A 20,946-nucleotide genomic window follows, 5' to 3' on the forward strand; every position below is an offset into this window, starting at 1 on the left:
ATGGACTATGCAAAGATGGTGAGAGAAAGAATTAAATGAGAACTGACTGAAAGTGCAGGGAAGGTATGTACAGTGCAAGTGTTTGGGCAGGAGCCACTTGATCCTGGCAAGCAACGCAGCCCAAGAGCAACTTATCATGGCAAAGGGATCCCATGTCCTGGCATGGCTCAAGATGGAATAGTGCCTGACATGCGCATATGGGTGCAGAGTCTATTGCCAAGATATAGATAAAATAGCCCGTTTTTTGCCTTGACACAAATACTGGCATCCAGTAATGCTGTGGCATTCCACAATATCTCAGGCAGCTGTTGCATGATATGCCTAGAAGTATGCACAATGGCTTGCTGGGAGGGAACAACAGTCAAATAAGAGACAATGTGATAGGTTCTAATTGCTTCAAAATGTCCCAAAGAAGGCCCCCTATTATCTATTTAAATCGGCTGATAATGGGAGGCTAGGAGGAGGAGGAGATGGAGAAGGGGAGGAGGAGTAGGAGGGGGCGACCTAGGCAGAGGGAGAAAGCTATCCTCTGCGCTGCTGTCGCCTCATTATTTTCCGTCTTGACGGACGCCCGCGCTCAACCCCTGGATGAATGGCCCTGTGCTGAATAAGTTATCGCCAGACACACAAAGGGAAGAGTGCCACAAACAACACAGCAGTACTGCAAAGCATGAATCTCTTTTTCCTCTCCTTCTCAGTCTTTCCTCCCCCCCCTCAAACCTCCTCCCCACCCCACCCTTCCCCCTGCTCCCTCTAGACGAAAGGCAGGCCCTGCCACAGACTGAGATCTCACCTGTAATTTCTACAGAAGCTCACAGTAGGTGGGAGAAAAAAAATGTAACGGATATAAGAATATGAAAGGGAGGAAGGATACAGGCATCTATGTTTGCTGAAAAGATATATACCTCCAATCCTCCATTTTGTTTCATCTGCCCCTTTTGTTTGTGCAGCTCCTCAGTGAAGACAGGGACCTCCTTTGGACAGCATCTGAAGATGTTTGAGAGGATGTTTTTTGTTCTTCTTAAGACAAGGCCCACAGCATGATCAGTGAAAATGGTTTGGTTTCATCTGATGTTTATTTTGTTTCCTTCTCTGTTGTTTGGACCACTGGTGCCTGGCATATCAAATCAAGATCACCTCTATACAATGCTCCCATGAGGGTGTGTGTAAGAGGGTTCCCTATAGCTGCTAAACGGTAGCTAGGAAATAACGACAGCAGGAAACGGTCCATTCCCAAACGGTTACGGTTGCGGCTTTGCTCCACAGCCACCAATCCCTCTCCCTCGCTGTCACTCAAAAGTAGCGGTGGAACTTTTGGACAGGAGAGCCTCTTTCCCCTCTGACCGGGAAATCAGAGGGTGCCGTGGCCCGACAGGCGCTCGACGGCAGATCAAACGGGGCGGGTACCCTTGGAGTGACACCTGGAGCCACTTCAAGGGATGAGAGCGCCACTGATCTCCAGTCATCTCGTCAGAACGACAGTCTGTCAGGGTTAAAGGAGGGGGAAAAAAGAAGCTCTATCAGCTAGGATGGTACGAGCGAGGTCGAACGAAGTATTGCCTCAATGTCGTGAAGAGCTGACCCTTGAGCATTTGGAGAAGTGACGGTGCAAAGGGTGTTTTTTTGTTGTTGTTGGGATGCTGAAGTTCAGCCTTGATGCACAGTTCAGGGACTAGCTGATTGCTAATTGTGCTGATAAAGCAGTTTCACTGAAGAGATGACTGACTGTTTCACTTTGATCGCAAATACCTCCTGCCTTATTAGAAAGCATTCAGTATTTACCATCTTTAAAGCTAGCTGTCTCCAACTCCTTTTGATGATTTTAGTTTTAAAAAAGAATTTCTTCACCACCACATTTGGAATAATTGCAATTCAACTTTGTCCTGACCTATCAAAAAACAGAAGCCAGCTATGGGCTAGATAATAGAGAGAGGGAGATATGTAGGGAGAAAAAGGGGGCTTTGGCAGCCAGTTAAGCGAGTCAATCCTCAACAGACAAATGCATCCCTTATATAAAACAACAACACGTCTTTGCCCTTGTCAACAATCCCTTCTTCTACAGCCCAGGCTTGTGTGTGTGTGTGTATCTTTTCCTTTCTGCAAAAAACGTCCCATCAGCACTCTCTAATGGGCGAGGTGGAGGAAGAGAGAAAAAGACAGATATAAAGCAGGAGGGAGAGCGGCAGAGAAGGGGAGAGAGAGGTGGCAGTGGTGCTTGTTTGGCTCAGGAGCAGTGAGTAATGAGGCTGAGGCGCACCCTGTCATTGTCCCAGCAGCAGCCTGTAGCCACAGACACACACACACACAGACACACGGAAACATTAAAAAGTAGCTCCTATCTCAAAACAAGACACTTATCTGACATTCAAAACCAAAAAGTAAAGTAACTTGATAAAAATAAAACAGCAGTATAATATCAAAACATATTTACCATTACTTTCTCTATAAAGAGCCCTGTCAGTATAAGATAACCTGTTGGATGCATTCATAGGCGTTACTTACACCTTAAAACTCCAATACTCAACATGGTGTGAAATCTCATATGTCAAACAGTCATCTGATCTCTGTCTCTGTATGATTCTGAATGGTGTGGTATCCCTTCTACAAAGCATTGATAGAGAGTGAAAGCTAGAAATATAATTGCTTTTAACTCCACGGTTACACACGCATGATGGCTGCCTCACATATCCTGCATCCATTTAGTTTGTTATTTGCACACATTCTCAGAAATTGACACTGAGACATATGTAAGATGCAATATGCACATTAACGTTAGAGGCAGTGTAACATATTCACCCGCCACTATCGCGACAAGCTTGCTTTAGGGACCCTTAATATTACCTTAACATTTGCGATTGAGCTGCTGTCGCTCTTTCTGCCCTGATCTCAGAATAAGCAATGTAGGAACTTCTTTGAGTATCACCACGTTTTTTACGCAGGTTCTATATGGCCTGATTTCCTAGGTGTGCCCTCTAGTGGAATCCTCCAGTAACACAACTAGTACATAGGCAAGTATGTGAACCTTTACGTTCATGACGCAGCCAGTTGTCTACGCGAATAGGTGGTCAGAAAGCAAGTATATCTGTGGCCTAACGCGTGGTTTATACTCGTTTTAGTGTCCCTGGCATGAGCTTTGGGTGCAAGCAAATGACGTAATCACTTCCTGTGTGTAGAGCATGAAGGCTCTTTGTCATGCACCTCTCAATGTTTGTAATTAGGTGCCTACTGCATGTGTTGCACTTTTTTGTTCAACTGGGATGCCTTCGAGGGAAGACTGGCCGAGCAGGTTCACCATCTTTAATGATCTGTAATAAGGACTGTTTATTTAGCGACCACAGGGAGAGTCAAATGGCCTTAAATTATTGGAAAGATATAGCCCACTACACTGGGGAAAGAAGAGACTTTGCTGCAGGGCCGGGAAGAACATGAGAGATCACTGCAAACGGGGGGAGACATAGCGGTGGTATATAATTTCGACTATGAGGTAGGCAACAGTACAAAAATGCAATGTTTGGCGGTACACTGGCTCTTACTACTGTTGATAGGCAGTCAACTTTTCCGATACTGTTTTTCTGGTAACACTCAATGACTTCTTGCTTATCTACAGAATATTTTGTTTGTATGCGGTAGGGCTGAACGATATATCGTTATCGTATCTATACCGAGATATGAACATGCAAGATATTAATATCCCAAAAGGCAACGATATTGACGATATAATTTCCCCATGAGTTTCCCCAGCTTGACCTGCATGTACAGCTCAGCCAATCACAAACATCCTTTTTACGCTTGCCCTAAATGTACAGCTACGGCCAGCCAATCACAAACCTCATTTCCTGCTTGCCTTGGATTGACAACAAAGCCAGCCAATCACAAACATCCCCTTGAGCGAGGGAGACGTGCTGCTGCTAGCAACTTGCTAGTACACACAACACATTTGCGACTAAAAATAGTTTTGTTCGAGCAAATTAAATCAGTCAGCACGCTGTGTGAGTACAGATTTCAACCAGCAGCAGAAACGAAAGGCGAAACTTACCGGTTGTGGGTTGAATGGGGGTCACAGACGGGAATACGGCAGAGCGCTATGGCCGCCGCAAGATAATGTGGTTTACCGGCGTTTCGCCGTACGTGAAGAGCCTGGTGACGCGAGGCTACCGGCGACCGAGAAGCCTGGCTCCAGGTGAATAAGTTGGTGTCATGACTGCCCAGTAGTACCGGAACAGCCGAGCTGTAGCGGCACACAGGTATGTGACGTGTCAGAGGAGAAACGAGCCGCTGTTGCACCGAAATCTGTGACCGTCGGAATCTGTGACGGCTGTACAGCCATCAGAATATGTGTTTCTATCTCTGTGATGATCCCAAATACAAATATATGTGTCCATATTAATGTGAGAGGATGACAGAAGGATTGAAAACAGTTATTTTGAGGTTTAAACTCATTATTATGCAGATTCAGTGAGGTCACATATTCTGATGTGCATCTAGCTCTTTACAGTTGAACTTTGAAATGAAAATACATCTGTCCAAATATTGAGGCAATAACAGAGCACGTGTGTCGATGTTTACTCATTTATTAAACAGTGCATACATTATCACACAAAAAGTTGTTATAATAAAAGTAATTTACAACATCTACCTTAAGGCTATCTACTTTCCATTGCCATTGTTGATGGCCACACACACGCAGACAATGTGCAACATCGCCCCCTGTAGTCACAGATTCCGATGGTCACAGATTTCGGTGCAACACCGTTAACATTTCCACAAACCTCACCGCACTTTATGGACTGTTCTTTACTTATGAAGGGACTGTTCTTTACTTGTCAGGGGAGGAGGGTGGCTGGTTGATTTTTATTTTATTTTTTTATTTTATTTTGATCCCCCCTATGTTAATCACTGATTGATGCTGTTTTTGAAGTATGAATAAGTCAGTAAGTAATTTATTCCATTGAAATATCATTGATGTATTATAGAAAAGTGATTTATCTTTTTATAAATGACAAAAGGCACATCTGCCTCATTTTGGCTGTGATATCGTGATACTACTCAGAACCATGATACTTTCACTGGTATGGTCCCATGGGTCCCAATTTTGGTACCATGACAACACTACCGAGGACTGTATGAACAGTGCCTTGCATTAAAAGACACGGCAGGGACATCTGGGTCCTCCTGTGTCAAGCCCAAGCAAGGTGGGATTGCCGATGCATTCAGTAGCATAATGCCATTAATCCAGCAGGCACAAAGACATTACAAATGCTATAACGTACCATATTGCTACACATGATTCCCGTGTATTCAGTCACTGAAGAGGGCTTCCAGAAAATGGTTCGGACTCATTTTTTTTTTGTTTTTTTAAATTTTTTATAAAGAATGCTTAGTTTTCACTGAACCCATAGTCATATCGTATCGTATCGGTATCGAGATATCTGGCATAAATATCGAGATATGAAATTTTCTCCATATCGTTCAGCCCTAGTATGCGGTCTGGCATTTCGGAGCATATTGTAAAGGACAATGCTAAAATTGCCTGATGTGTTCCATCATGTCCACGTCCACAGACAAAAGATGTGCATATGGTTCTGTCCGAGTCAGTGGTCAGCGCTTGTGATGGCATCTGCGTGGTCAGAATTTGAGTGGTTAGTGTGTCCACACAGATGTCTGTGTGGACACGAGCAGCTGACGAAATTTGTTTGATCACATGGACCCTCACGGCTACATGGATGTGCAAAGTATATGTTTGCCTTTATAAATCTCTTTTTTTGCCTTCTTTCCTAAAGCAAATGGGCCTCAAAGACCAGCAAGGACCTCCAGCGCTACTTACTTGTCTGCCAACAGTAACAACCACCACTATCAACACCAAATACCTTAACAGGCTAACATGCTGTCCTTAATCCACTGAATATAGCCATAATGTGCATACATGCACATACACACAACAGCTGCGCTCATCTTGACATGTATAAAGTTTAGCTAGGGGTTGCAGTGAGGCCAGATACGATTCATGCTTTGGCACTTTGCTCCTATGCCAGAATAAAAACAGACTGGACATAAAAAGCACAGAATGCTTCCCTGGAGGGGGCAGAAAAGGCCAGGGATAGGACTGACCCAGGGGGATGCAGCAATATGAGGGTAGGGGGCGGGGGGGTTGAGCGGGGTGGTAATGATGCCAGGCTGAACAAATTGCAAAGCAAAGGGAATGTGTTTAAATGTAGTACATGGAATTATCGTGGCAGCAACATGGAGAGGAGATCAGAGAGAGTAGGATCCACTGGGATCGATCTGCCACTCTCGGGACAGAAAACACGAAGCTCGGCTATGGCTACTGTGATGAGTTCAGCTGTAATACAAAGTAAAATAGAATACAAAATAGGGCAAACTTGTCTTACACAGTGCCACAGACATCACGTATGGTCCGATATTCTGATAAAACACAGGCTAAGAGGAAATCTAGAAGTGTGTAGGATTGTAAATGCATGTGATGCCTTCCACTGGCTGACTCTCTTTTGACCCCTCCACATTGCAGTGACGTGTTCACCCTAAAACAGGGCAACACAAATAAATAAATGAAAAGAAAACAGTTAAAGGGGAGGAAGAAAAACATCTGAACTGCAATCTGCCCCATCTTTCAGCTTCAATTAAAAAAAATTGAATCTTTTTGTTCAACTTCATAACAAGACTTCAAGAGGGCCCCAAGACTCCGATCCCACCACAGCTCACTGGTAGAGTTGAATTCTATTAATTATGTGACCTACATATCCCAGTAGTTAATATTCCAGACAGACGGATAGAGAGGGAGAGAGTTTATATTTGCCAATAATACAGGGAAAAGGCAAAATTTACAGATCTTAGGGAATCAAAAGTTCCCTTCTCCAGATGCTTTTCTGGGACCATGCACTTTGGTCTCTTGGCTCACGACATTGTTCGCATGCGGGGTTACTGGGCCAACAACACAAGGAAAAAAATCCTGGTTTCCTGTAATTAACATGAGCAGGAAACTTTTGATTTTCATATGGCAAAAATGAGTTCTTCTTCTGCCAATTAGTCATATGAAAAGGTCTATTTCCATTTCTGTAAATGATATATAAACAGTATAACAGGACTCAGAGGGTTGTTCTTAGTTAGCTGAACTGTATTTGTCACATGTAACTACTGTGTTAAATCAGAGAGATGAACTTGGACACGCATTAAGACAGCTTGTCAAGACACGTCTCAAGAAAGGAAGTTGGTGTCTTGGTAACAGTGGGGCCGCATCAGCCTGTGAGCCACTGCATCTTCCTCACCCCGGCTCATGGGCTGATCTCTTAATCAGTGTCCAGAGTGTGCATGAGTCCTCTTCTGAAGGCTGAGGCTCTGTCCGTCCAGCCTGCCCGTCGCTACTGCCAGTCCGAGCCATGAATATGGAGCTGTTCTGTGGCTGGGAGCTTGCTTATGTTTTCTGTCTGATATCTAGGCCCCATTCCCATTTCAAAGGGAGGTCCACCCGGGGCCTTGACTTTTTGATCTGCCTGGCGACTGAGTCGACCACCTGCATGTGGGATCAGCTGCCAGCGAGAGCAGACAACCCCTCTGCTTCAAAATATACATCCCCTCCCTCCTCCCCCCCACCTCCCTTCGTCCTCCCAGCTTCATTGCCCTTCACTGTGCCCCCTCCTTCCGTGAAGCTGCCAGGAGCCCCAGTGGTCCTAACTGGGTCTGGAGCTGCATCCCATTCCCAACTGATCTGACTGAGGAGGGTGAGATACTTGAGATGCTACAGTCACAGGGCCATTTTGTATTTACAAGAAGCCATAGTGTCAGTTTGCCATGGAAACAACAGACGCCTTATCAAAAGGTCGATGGTTTCTCTAATCAGGGATAGTGATCCACACTGGGAGTTGTAACCCTTCCCAATGCAAACTGTACCAGACCCATGCATCTATCAAACTTGATCAACTTGGTGGGTAATGAAGTCCAATTAGTTAAAAGGAAAATCCACTAAACTAAGTTTACATATACAAATCCTTTGACATGAGCTCAGATGATATCTGTGAGCCTGATCAAATCTCTAAAAAAAAATAATTTAGCCTGTGGGGATTAAAGTTTGTGGTCTTAGATGTTCTTTATTTTAGAGAACTAGCTACTAAAAGCCTTGAATGATAAAAGACCTCTGTGCCCCTTGTCTTATTTTACATTTTGGGTAAATTCAAAACAAAACAAATTTGTGTTTTGTTTACTGTCAGAGGAGAAATCTTAAGCTGTTTTCTCGTATGAAACTGGGACAAGATCTGGGGAATAAGGTGTGGACATTGTTCGGAGTTTCCTTTTCACACATGTAGAACACAGAGATTGTCTGTGTCAGAAGCATTCTCACCTACTGGAACATTTGGTTTAAGCATGGGGTGGCGCCCCAGTAGTGTTCACAAGGCAGGGTATGACATGGATTAAGCCATGGTCCTGTAACTGTCTCGTAATTTGGTCATAAGCAACAGGGTCTCTTGCTGTTCCTTGAATTTGTCTGATGATTTTGTTGTCAGCCTTTTCCAACAGTAGTTCCTGAATCCTGTTGTCTCAATTAGACTTTTTCGTTGTTGTCTTTGTGTAAACAATCCTTCTCCTTCACCCGCAAACTTCTGTTTCCTTTCAGTCTTCCATGACCCACACGAAAGAATCAACATGCCCGTTCACTTGCGATGAATTCAATCAGACTTTGCATTAGGGAGCTGGCAGAGTAAAGTCTCTTTAATGTCCGATTCAACTGTTTCGGACATTTGAGTTCTCACATGCAGCTCCTCCGGGGAATGTCTTGATCAGTGGTTCCCAGCTGTTATGTCATGGTCCAAAAGTGGGTCGGGGTCCATTCTGAATGGACCGCAAGCGACTCACGAACGTGTCAAGTTTGTAAAAAACAACTTTATTTTCAAGTACAGTGAATTTCTGGCACAGAGCTTTCATTTTAAAGTGCTGTTCCTGCTGTAGTGTAAGTGAATAAAGGACAGCTACTTAAAAGAGACAGCAAACTAGCTCGCTGACATGGCCAAACACAGGTATGATGCTGTTAACTGTGTGGACCTTGAACTAATGACTAAGGAGAAATCTGGACCCGTGGCTAGACCAGTTGGGAACCACTGGTCTAGATAATATCAGGATTGCAGAGCATATGTGAAAAGGGCTTTAGAAAGTGTTGCTTGATAATGGCAACAATGATTTGAATCTTAAGCCTCCATCCCAAATGTAGCCAAAGTAGGATACTTTTGATTGACGAGTTTCTATTTTAACATGCTGATGAGTACCTTCTTCTGGGATTAAGGTGCTGTTAGGTTAGAGGTAAATATTTTACATTACATTTATGTATTCTATAATATTAAGACATCTACACTTAAAATCTACATCTTTTACGAAGGAATGCAACCACCAATCAATGCTGCCAATAAGGCAATGCTGTGGCCAAAACATTTACTATGTGGTACAAAGGGACTGTGGTGGTGCTAAACAGGAACTAAATGAGATTATAATAGATCATTTGATGATCACAGATATTAATATAATATCAGGATTGCCTTTCTGCCTCACTGGGATCGCCGTGCCTGTCACGGTATAATTAAAACCCAGAGGATTTCAGAAAATTGAATTAAAAATTAACTAAGAGTGGATGCCCTGGATGCCCATCACTAGACCACTGACATCCACTGAGTAAATGAGGACAGCTGACATGAGACAGAGGCTATGTTTGTGAGACTAGTTATCATCCTGGCCCAGTCAATCGACAGCACCTATACACAGCGTTTTCGACTAATTACCCTCATTGGCAGTGATGAGTTTCACAGTCAGAAATTTGCAAAGATTCATTTTCAAACAAAGCAACAGCTATTTGAGATGTGTGTGTCTCTGAATGTTTCTAACAATAAGTGATATTCGCAGAGTCTTTAAGTTAATTGGCTTTCTTGAACTCTGACAGCTGTCTTAATGAGTGTCTAATTGTTTCTCAGCTGGGGTGAAACCCCGGACCATAAAGACACTTCAAGAAGAGGTGTGAATTTAAAAGAAATTACACCAACAATGGAAAAAGGACACAATTTGTCCTGCAGATCACAATAAATCCCTTCATTTACACACTGGAGTCTACTTATCTGAGCACAAGTTCACAATCAACTTGAAGTTGCTGTAGGATTTATGTATCTGCTCACGACCACAGCTCAATATCCTACACTGCATCTCTGTATTTAGTCTCTTTCACACATCATTTTAGGTAAATTACTGGGATAGCCTTTCAGGCACAGCTAGAAATTTCCACCATTCACACATACACTACATTAAGGAACATTTTCGTCTTGTGCCTTTTCACACATGTCATGGCAATGCCAGAATAGACTGGGCAAGGGACAGTCCAGCAAATTGCAGTAATGAAACACTTACGAATGCCATCCACCATAAAGCTAAATAGAACAAACAGATGGGAGCAAGTCCTAATGTACGTGTACAGGGTGGAAGACTCTCTAGATCTCTCATTACTTTCAGGAACATGGTGGGTGAGGAGCTGTTTTTGTCCAGTGCCAATGTTCTTGTAATGTAATTGTAAGTATAATGTGTTTAAAGGTGTATTATGCAAGATTATCAGTTACTGTTTTAAAGACAGGCCCACCAGTGAGAGCGTAAGGAAAAGCCAACCCCAGACTAATTCTCGATTAGCATTTTGCCATGCTACATTTGTGTTTTTTCAGCACAGTGTCTCTTGAATGGCTGGATTACATGTGAAAAAATGTCCTGAACACAGAAAATCTAAAGAAAATAAGACAATACAGGTAAAGGGCAGAGTCTGTGCAGAAAATTACACTGCCATGCACGTCTAGTGGGTAATAAGTGATGTGTGAGAGGGATAAATTCTGTATGAGTCTACACATTGTTTTATGGGAAAATCCTGCATAGTATATCTTTAATATTCAACAAGTTTGCGAGATAAGTAATGTTGGCATAAATGCTATACTGCAAAAAAGTTGCGAATTCAAATATTTCATCTATTAAGCAGCATCTTGAGTTTGGTTTGCTCGCTCCATGTGAAAGTGTCTTTCATCAGACGGATGTAACTCTTTATGTGCTTGTCCCTGCAGTGTTAGGGCTGTGTTGTCTATCACAACACAGCCCTATTGTTATTTTCCTTGAAATTTTACTTTGGTCCGTAAAGATACCCCTGAATATTGATCCCTGCTGCCATTCACACATGACCCCATGCGGGAATGTTCCTTAACAGTTCAGGGATAGACTGCATGTGTGAAAGAGGCTGTATTAATATAAAACTATTGCTCAAATCAAACAAAAATGCGATGTTGGCTGTAGTGGCCGTTTCAACATACCAAAGTCCCTTGGCCACTTAGTTTGTGAGGTGTCTCGGTTTTGACTCGTGTTTCTGTTCCTTTTCTGGAGATCCATAGTACTCACGTGAGGCAGGGAAAAGTTGAACGAGGTTTATTGAGAATACCAAAAAAGACAGGACAAGTTTTTCCTTTCTTGTACGATCCACTACCGAGTCAATGTCCTATTTCTATATATTCTCATCGTATTCCTGTTATTATACTTAAACACTGCATGACACGGTCAAAAACTTGTTACAGTCCAAATCAAGACAACTTTCACAGCGTCTTATATGCACCACGTTGTCCACCCTCTCCTACTGTCATGCGCACCTAACTGCCTTATGGCACCATACCTGGTGTAAATAACTTGTGCCTGTAATCTAACACATAAATAAAATGAATATATACATATAAAATTAGTATGGTCCACAACCATACACTATTCAAAATATAAAGAAACTGTTGCGTAAACCTAAATATCGTTAGAAACTATCTGATATGTCATATCAACACAGAAATTCTTACCAAATATTAATACATGCTTAAGTGGCTTTTACATTGGCTTTCAAATTTAGATAATTACTGCATTACAAAAAAAGGAACTCTAAAAATGATTAAACAAACAATCAGGTTAGTGTCGTAAGAGCACAGGTTATAATAACACCAAAGAAGTCCACAGCTGAGACAAACAAGTGGAGAATGACAAAGCAACCACCCCCCCAACCCCAACAACAGTGTAAAGAAACTACAATTGCTTTGACATCGCACACAAATACACAATTAATCAAAAAGGCAGAAACCGCGGGAGCAAATAATGAAATGAATGGGGAAATGAGGACGAATTGCCTAAAAGGGGGTGGGGGGTGATATATCATTGAACCATCCTGAACTTACTTTTCGCTCTCAGTTCTCTATCTCTGGTTATAAATTACTTCAGATTTGACGTTTCCAGCCCGCAACCTTACAACAAAACACACTCTCTTTTATTCAAACAGCGAAGAAACGAAAAGAGAAAAAAAAAGACTTTTTGTTAAGGAATGACGGGGGGTTGTATGTTGTGCTGCTCCCATCAAGCAGAAAGGCGGGCGGTAGTCGAAGGGGCTCGCAGCCGGGCCCCACTTTGGAAGGCCCTCATAAATCCTGATTTGAGCGGGGCGCTAACCAGAGGAGGAAAGGCACGTCAAGAGAGGAGGCTGGAGAGTGGGAAAGGGGGGGGTGGCAGCTTGCCTCTTAAAATGCTACGTCTGATTAAGTCTTCCCATTAGGTGACAGCTGAACTTTAACATTAATATGATAATATTGAAATAAGTGTGTTATTTACTTCAGCACCGGAGGGGGGTGGAGGGAAAAAAAGAGGGAAGGAGGAGGGAATGATGAATGATTTCTGGACAGCTTTGGGTGACATGCCAGGCGAGCTGACCCCCCCGCGATCCTCCTCCTCTTCCCATAATCAGACTTGACAAAATGGAGACATATGCAGAAATATTGGTTACAGTCGGCGTCACAGCCCTTCTCAGGCCTTCCCTCTCTAGTAACTGCTGGCCGCCCTGTGAGCCGCCCTCCAAATTGTCTACGGGCACTGAAGCATCTATTTCAATTGGCACTTCCTTCCTGGCCCCAGAATTTTACATTTAGTCGGTGTCATTTACATATTACTCTTAATCAAAATCCACAGTGGGCGACAGGGAGAAAAAAAAACAAGAAAGAGAGAGAGCGAGAAACAAAACCGTGGCGTCACGGTTCAGGGGTAGGCACACAGGCACTTTATAAAATGGAGATGTGACAAGACATTACGGTGTGTGTGTATGTGCATGTGTGTGTGTATGTGTCTGTGTGAGACTGTGCGTATGTGTGAGTGTGTTAGGTGGCGGGTGCATAAGATAATGCAAGGACTATTGAAATATTTGCGTGTGAATGCTTGTGTTTGTGTGATTGTTGGGGGCTGCTTTGTGCATGAACTAGCAGGCGAGAGAGACAAAGACAGCGAGTTGGATACGGGTTGTAAGTGCATTTTCTGAAAAACAAAGGCAAAGAGAAGAAAAGAATGGAGACGTGTACAGTGCGCACTTGTCTTTTCCAGCCTTTTCCTGCAAGATGCTATGCTGGGCTACTGTTTCTCTTAGTCTACCCAGCCACTTAACAACAATACCTTCGCATATAACAGTACGGGCATTCACATTGTTTGTTAGTGTAGTTCGTTCAGACATACAGTAAGTGTCATATTGATGGAATATACAACTAATCAGGACCTTTAGAAATCAGTCAGAACTCAGTACTCATTTTTTTTGCAGTATCGTAGGTACTTGGGATACAATTCTTCCACACCTGATGGAGCAGCATATTCTCTGTGGTAGTGCTAATCTGCTGTTAAATGCCAAAGGAAGAAGAATGTCTACTGGCCTACCTGAAGCCACCTTATTTTGCTAATTCTTTGCAACAGGAGCACTGCATATTTACTCTGTGCTACAGACACCAGCAACTTGACAAAACGATAAGTGTTCTGCACTGAGCGCTGCACATTTGGCTTTTTCTGGTAGCTAAAAGTTGAAAATTGTTCAACTTTTATTAAAGCTGCGCTCATCACCGTCACTTTTTACCCTGTCGTCCAATCACAGTGGAGGAGGGGCAGTAAAAATAGCCTACCACAAAGGCCAACTGTCACATCTTACATATGCAAGTGCTGAACAGCAACAACAATAGAGGGGAAACATGTTAATATACTGTAGACCAGTGGTTCCCAAACGGTGGGTGCTGGTCCAAAAGTGGTTCACAAGTCCATTCTGAATGGACCGCAAGTGACTCGCGAACATGTCAAGTTCATAAAAAACATGATTTATATTGAAGTACAGTAAATTTCCAGCACAAAGCTTTAATTTTGAAGTGTTGTTTCTTGCTACAGAGAGAGTGACCAACTGACAGCTGTTTAACAGAGGCAGCAAACTAGCTCAACGACATGGCCAAACACAAGTATGATGCTGAATATATTAAACTGTGTGGACCTTGAACTAATGACTGAGGAGAACTCTGGACCACCACTCACCCACAAAGTCGAACCGACATAGATGAGTACTTTGCTTTTGAGGCCCTGATCATCAGGGATTAATAACATTTAAATTACATTAAATTTAAATGCTTTTATAAAGGCGTTACTACATGGGATTTATTTTTTGTTTTTACCATATTGAGAATTGTGCAAATTTATCAGTATTGTTATCAACTACTAAATGCCTAATAATAATTATATGTCACAGCTGCACCTTGTTGAGAAGCTGTTTGATAAATTTCATCCAAATAAAATTCCACTTCAGTGGACAAAATTAGAACCTAACTAGTAACTACTGTTGATAGATAAACATTATCAATTGGGATATGTGCCTTAACATGTAAATGTTCTGGACACATTCATCCATCTATGTGTATTTGCTTGTTTATCCATCCCTACCAGAGTTCTCTGGAAAACCACTTCAATGCAAAAAAGGTGGCCAACAGCGACACAGACTTATCACAAATGGAAAGATGGATCATTTTGATCTAATTATAAACATAATTAGATGGTGATGACTTGTAGCAAGCTCACAGAACAGGTACATACAGAGAGGTGCAGAAACAAGGTCCGTACCTGCCTCTTACCTTCTCAGCATGCCGGTGAGGATTCGAGAACTCTTGCCCAGGTTGGCGTCCGTTTCTCTCAGCTGGGGGGACAGAAGTGATGACAAGTTTTAGTTTGCATTCTGATCCAGAAAGAAACTACAGGAGTAAAAATGAAAGAAAATAAAAATGTCTCCATCTATTAAAACCTTTCAACAACTGACCATCTCATTGTGCAATTAAAAACAGAGAAAGAACAAAGGTTATTTCTTGTAATGTAACTGAGAAAACTGCCAATGAGCACACTATATCTTATGCCAGCAACAGCTTGATGGATTAAAGTGAGAGGACCTTAAATATACACACACACACACATTTCTTTCCAAAACCCTTTAATTGCTGTAAAAGGGTTAAAGTCCTCACAGTTATTACAGTAGTGCTGTAAGCTTGTGCAAGGCTACACAGCTGCACAGCCTTGTACTACTGGCCTGAAGGCAAAGTACCTTGCTCAAGGGCAATTTGAGAAGGCACCTCTAAAGTTTGACACTTTATTCTTCCACCTAAAGTTGTTGGTTGCAAGCTAGAGAGATGAATCAGACACCCTTTGATAAGAAGATTGCTTTTTTTACCTTTAGGTTACTGGTTCACCCGTCTGGAGACAACCCCCCTTTAAAGATACTTTTAGATCCTGTTTAAAAAGCTGCAAAATTTACCCAAACATAATCATAAGTCTAGAAGCATGAGCCTTTGTTAGCGCTTTTGTATAAGTAAAATCTCTGTAACTTTAAACAAGTGCTCAACGGCAGATTCCCACTTTGGAGGACATGTCATTCTGATAGCCTCCTGCTCATCTTGCTGCAAAGCAAACATGAGAATGGTGTAGGTAAATGAGTGAGAAGGACCCTACTGTTGATGTACATGGCAAGCACAGGGAGTCCTTGAAGGCACACTTCAAATAATGAACATGGCTATTCAGGGCTAATTGCCTTGGATATTTTCCTTTCTCTCGCTCCATCTTCTCTCTTTTCTTTCTCTCTGCCTTTTTTCCCTTGTGGGTCACAGAGATGTTTTCATTCTATCCTCTTTATCAGGTGTAGGGACTTTCACTGGGAAAAGGAACTGGCAGAGATGTTGCCAACAAGGTGCAAGTGTGACAAAAAAAAAAAAAAAAAAAAAGTGCTGACACCGCACTGAGTGAGCTGCCACCAACGTGTACCTGTAGTCGCATTTCTAGAGGATGATGAGGGAGTGTGGGGAAGAATTTTTGCAGAGAGGTTCTCTCTGGAGTCAGCAGGGAGTCATTCATCTTCATCTCTCTCTGAGATAATAACTGCTTTCCCAATAAAGCCGCTCTCACTCAGTGTGTTTTCATCAGTGTATTATACTGGATTCTATTCTATTTTTAATTCCTCACTTTCACACCTCTCCTTCCAACCATCCTCTTCTCTACAGTGGTTCCAGCATCACTCTTTTTCCCGTTTGTTCTGGCTCATCTTGCAGTCATCTCTCTCGCCTGCAATTCGCCCTCTCTTCCCATCCCTTCTTTACTGCTACTTTTTTCCTTTTCTTCCATCCATCCTTCCTACCCTCTGGCAGCCTGGGTTGGTGCGATGCAGGTTGCGAGAGCCAAGGATACATGTGGTACAGGGTAGGAGGTGGGGGACCTGGGGTATGGGCCCTCTGGCAAAGACAACAAGTCCTGCAGTTGCCTGATGTCTGACTCTACCCACAGATCTGTCCCCTAGATACTTCACACTTTCTCCCAAAATACATCTCTCTCTGAATCATTCCTTCTTTCCATTCCTCTCTCCCTCTCTTTCTCCACAGCCTCTCACCAAATCTCATGCTTTCTTCTTTAACCTGAAATGGAAACCGACTGAAATTTTAGTGCAGTTTGAGTGTCTAAAATGAACTATATGGAAACAAGAAGAGGATGGTGTTTTCATTTTTAATGAACAGCTCCGCAACAGAACATTCTCAAAAGACACCCTGGGTCCAGGATTGAAATATATACATATCCTTTATTATTATTATTATTATAAAATACAGCAAGCTTGTGCATAAAATTTAAAAGTAGTCTCTGATCCATATCGCTTCAATCTATAGTGACAAAAGAGGGCTTTTGTAAAAAACAGGGTAAAAGTTCCACCATTGATATAATGGTGTTGTTATAAAATGTATGATGTGTTTGTATAAAAAGTGTAGTCGTATACATACAGAGACATGTTGTCAGTGGTGCGATCAGGTCTTGTTGGGATTGTAATGAATGCAGGAGGGTGGACGTGGCGATGGCGCCGCAGGAGGAGGGAAACATTTACACTTTTTTGACACCTGTTACGGACTGTGAATGGACACTTAACAGTTGTATGGCCGGACCCTGACAAGATGACTCACATGTCATGTTAATACTGGTACTTTAACTTACTTAAGTTATTGGTTTCATCTATATTCTATCTATTAGTATAAGTCAATCTGTACCTAATTAATTTTTTTTCCATCTGTGTGGGTGTTTCTGTTGAGGTGGCTGGTTTTGTTAAATTTTGTTTCTTAACTTAAGTCATAAAAAATAATATGAGCTCTCAAATGACTAATCCTTCCCTAAAAATACATATTTCATTCCCTTAAATTGTTATCTTAGTTATTCTAACTATTGACACTACAGTTATAGCTCATCGCGGCCAATCTGGACAGTCAGGGAAAGAGGCTAAGCGGCTATTAGAAAGGCTTTATTGCTGAGAGGGGCTTTACATACAAGGAATTCGACTTGGTAATCTGATGCATAACAATACACAGAGTGCAAAGTATAAAGGCATACTATAAAATAATAAAATGTACAACAGAGTATGGACAAATATTAGAAAAAGTAAAAATATATCTGTTACTTAAGTGTCTTTTTTAAAGTGTACAGTTGTGGAGAAATGTGCAAACTGTTGTCCAGGGGATGTTAAAATTCATAGTCTAAGTACAAAAATATGTGCAAGAGGGGCGATAGTAAGGATGGGTGTTAATGCACAACGCCAGGAGTGGATCAGGATAAGAGTCCATGCCAGTGGGGTCCTGGGCCTTGTTGATGAGGCCAGCTGCAGTTGTGTAAAAACTGTTTTTGTGCAGGAGACTTTGTTCCTGATGGACTGTAGCCTCCTGCAGGAAGTAGTTAAAGTAGTGGCGAAGTGCCCTGAAATTATTTAATTTATGGTGCCTAATTTGTAGCTACAGATAGATGCACAAACAAAGCAAAGATTACAGGCTATGGGGGGAAGATGTGTGATCACCAGGGAAGGGAGAGGACAAATGCAGTAACCTGACAGTATGAGTTTGTGATTTTAAGGCGAGAATTATTCATTTGAGGGAACAAATGAATGATTTGTCCACACAAATTGCTCATTTTGTTCCCTAAATTTAGTCATTCATTATTGATTTAAGGATATTAATACTAATCTAAGGGAATTAATATTGAAACAGCCTTTCCCTGCTACCTGTTGGCCTCTGTATGAGCTCACCTGGAGAATTGTTAGATCACATTCTTCAATCCACTGAATACTGCTTTGCCCCGGTGTTGAAACCCTCCATTGACTTCTATTTGTACCATAAAAGCAAAACAAAAGGCCACACCCCCCACTGAGCATAGGGCTTTGTGCATGTGTGTGCACGCTTGTATGTGTACATTTGTGTATGTCTGTTTGATTGTTCATATGTTGGTGTTTGGGGTAAAACTATAGCGCCTTCACCTTCTTTTTAATGCAAAAGAGCTGTTAACCAGCCCTTCCATCCTGTGTCTTTACATCTTGATTTCCTTTTACTTTACTTTTGCCCCACAAACTACCTTTAAAGCCCTCTGAGTGCGTGCATGTGTGTGTACATATGGTCGGGGGGGTTGAGCAAAGAAGACTCATGGGATGGACGGAGAGAGAAAGCAAAAGAGAGAGAGAGCAGGTACTCTCAGTAGACACCGTGGACTGTTTTTGAAAGGAGATGTTTGATTTCCTTTGAAATCGCCTGTGCAAGGCCCGCTGCCATGTTGTGGTCTTTAAGCATTCTGCGTTGAGGGTGCCGTCAGGGCTGGGCCCCCTTCCTGTGTTTGGTCTTTTCTGTCTCTGCCTACCTGTCTGTTTAGTCGGCTGGATGCAAGGAGGGGCAGTGGTAAGGATTGAGGGGAGGGGGGCTCTCTGAGGGAAAGTGGGAAGGATAGGGGGAAATTGGAGAAAGGTGCTGAGAGGTAAAGGAGGGGAGGTGAGGAAGGATGGCAGTTGGCAAAGTTAAGCCCGTTCAGGTGAGAGGAAGAAGAGGGGGAAAAGCCTGCATTATATCGCCACAAGTATTGCCTACATGTGATTTGGATTCTGAACATTATCCTCAACAATTTACCACTAATTAAACTAAAGAAAAACAAATCCTACTTGAATGCAATACAGTGATATCAAAAAATAAGCACATTAACTAACTTGTCAATACAATTCTGCTGTGTAAGCATCCCATAACCCAATCGCCAGAATAAATCTTGTCGTTATACATTTCTGCAAACTACAGATATGTAACATTTGTACATTATTATGTTGCATTTTATTGAAACTTTACATTTCTTAACAGTTCAACAGCACTGCGGTGAACTTGTGGTTATATTTAAGCACAAAAACATTTGGTTATGATGAGGAAAAGATCCTGATTTGGCTTAATATACCTGCTTGTGGTCAGTTGTCGCTGGACATGCCACCGTTGTCTCACTTAAAAAACATTTGTTTGTCTCAAATAGTGGTCTGCAGCTTGACAGCCATCTCACCTAGGTGTCACGCCATCCACCATCCCCTCCACCTACCCATGACAAAGTCAGCTCATATACCATGTCAACTTCAGAAACCTTGGCATGATAAGTATGAAACAAACAGATGCAACATATCTGTGGTGTGCAGAAATGTATTGCACCAGCATCTTCTCCTGGCTACTGGGTTGATACCCGAGACAGTTTGTCTTCCATGTTTGCATGTGTTTACTTGTCAAACCGTGCAGAGCGTGCTGAGTGTTGTCAATGTTGCTAACCAGCTGTAACACCTTTTACAGCCTCACAAACACTTGTTAGAATAGACAGATGAGTGTGTGTGCAGGTGGGCATGTGTGTACTCACCCTTTCTCTGGCTCTTTGGATCTTCTCACGGTCACTGTGCAGGTTGGAAAGAATCTCCTGACCCACTTGTTCTGTAAGAGAAGCACAAAAATGTTGTATCCATATTCTTGGACTACCTGAAATATTAGGAATGGTCTTCAATGATCTGTACTCCCTTTTGGAGTGTAAAACACTTTCTTCTGTCTTTCAACTATGTCTCAAGATCATGAATAAAGTGGGAATAATGTGATATGATTATGGGATAAGATCAGCATGCAATCATTGTGCAAAATTGTGAGTGTACAGAGGCAATGCTGTCTAGAGGGAGTGTCAGGCGGGCAGGTAGTAGAACATTGTAGCAATGGGAAGTGTTTTTTAAACCTTCTTAAAATGCTGAAGTAAATAGACAACAAGTTCTAGACAACAATACCCCAGCATCCAGCCTGCCAGTGGGGTCCACTCAGCCAATGCAATATTCATTAAGCCACTCTTTTTTAAATGCCTCTTTGTCAGTTGCAGATGTAAACACATTAACGCACAGTTATAAAACATCCCCGACAAGGCACCTGACAAGCTTGTCAGTGGTCACTGTCATTTTCCTGTCCCTTGGGTTGAGGACGAGAAAAGAAAAGCAAAAAAAAAAAAAGATAAACCAAATAAGCTGCCCCCTCCCCCCCACCCCACCAAAAAAAAAACCCACCGCTGCCATCAATGTAACCATACTGCTACAGCATTAGCGTTTAAAAATGAGTGAGGCTGAGGATGAATCAGGAAAAAAAAGGAAAAGAAGTGAAGAATCTTTGCATGGATCAAAGACAGGCTTTCAAGCGCACCAAACAAATCCGGAATAAACAACGCAGTTGCTGACTGTATTACACTACACAGGTGCCGCACACCAAAGGGCCCACGTGCTGAGCGCCTGTTTGGGGG

The 20,946-nt window shown here is 42.4% G+C and overlaps 1 protein-coding gene across 4 annotated transcripts in view; it reads right to left on the reverse strand.

Annotated features, from left to right (window-relative positions):
* Window positions 1–20,946, reverse strand: part of vti1a (vesicle transport through interaction with t-SNAREs 1A) — a 151,960-nt gene that overhangs the window by 41,223 nt on the left and 89,791 nt on the right. For 2 of the 4 annotated variants that reach the window (XM_033611244.2, XM_033611243.2), the window contains 2 exons: window positions 20,038–20,108; window positions 14,961–15,022 (listed from right to left, as the gene is read on the reverse strand). In XM_033611244.2, the coding sequence (XP_033467135.1) occupies window positions 14,961–15,022; window positions 20,038–20,108 (133 nt within the window). Of the gene's footprint in view, window positions 1–14,949; window positions 15,023–20,037; window positions 20,109–20,946 lie in introns of all 4 variants that reach the window. The other 2 variants (XM_033611247.2, XM_033611246.2) reach the window with 1 other exon arrangement.

Source organism: Epinephelus lanceolatus, chromosome 21, assembly GCF_041903045.1.
Source record: "Epinephelus lanceolatus isolate andai-2023 chromosome 21, ASM4190304v1, whole genome shotgun sequence".
Classification (NCBI taxonomy): Eukaryota; Metazoa; Chordata; class Actinopteri; order Perciformes; family Serranidae; genus Epinephelus; species Epinephelus lanceolatus.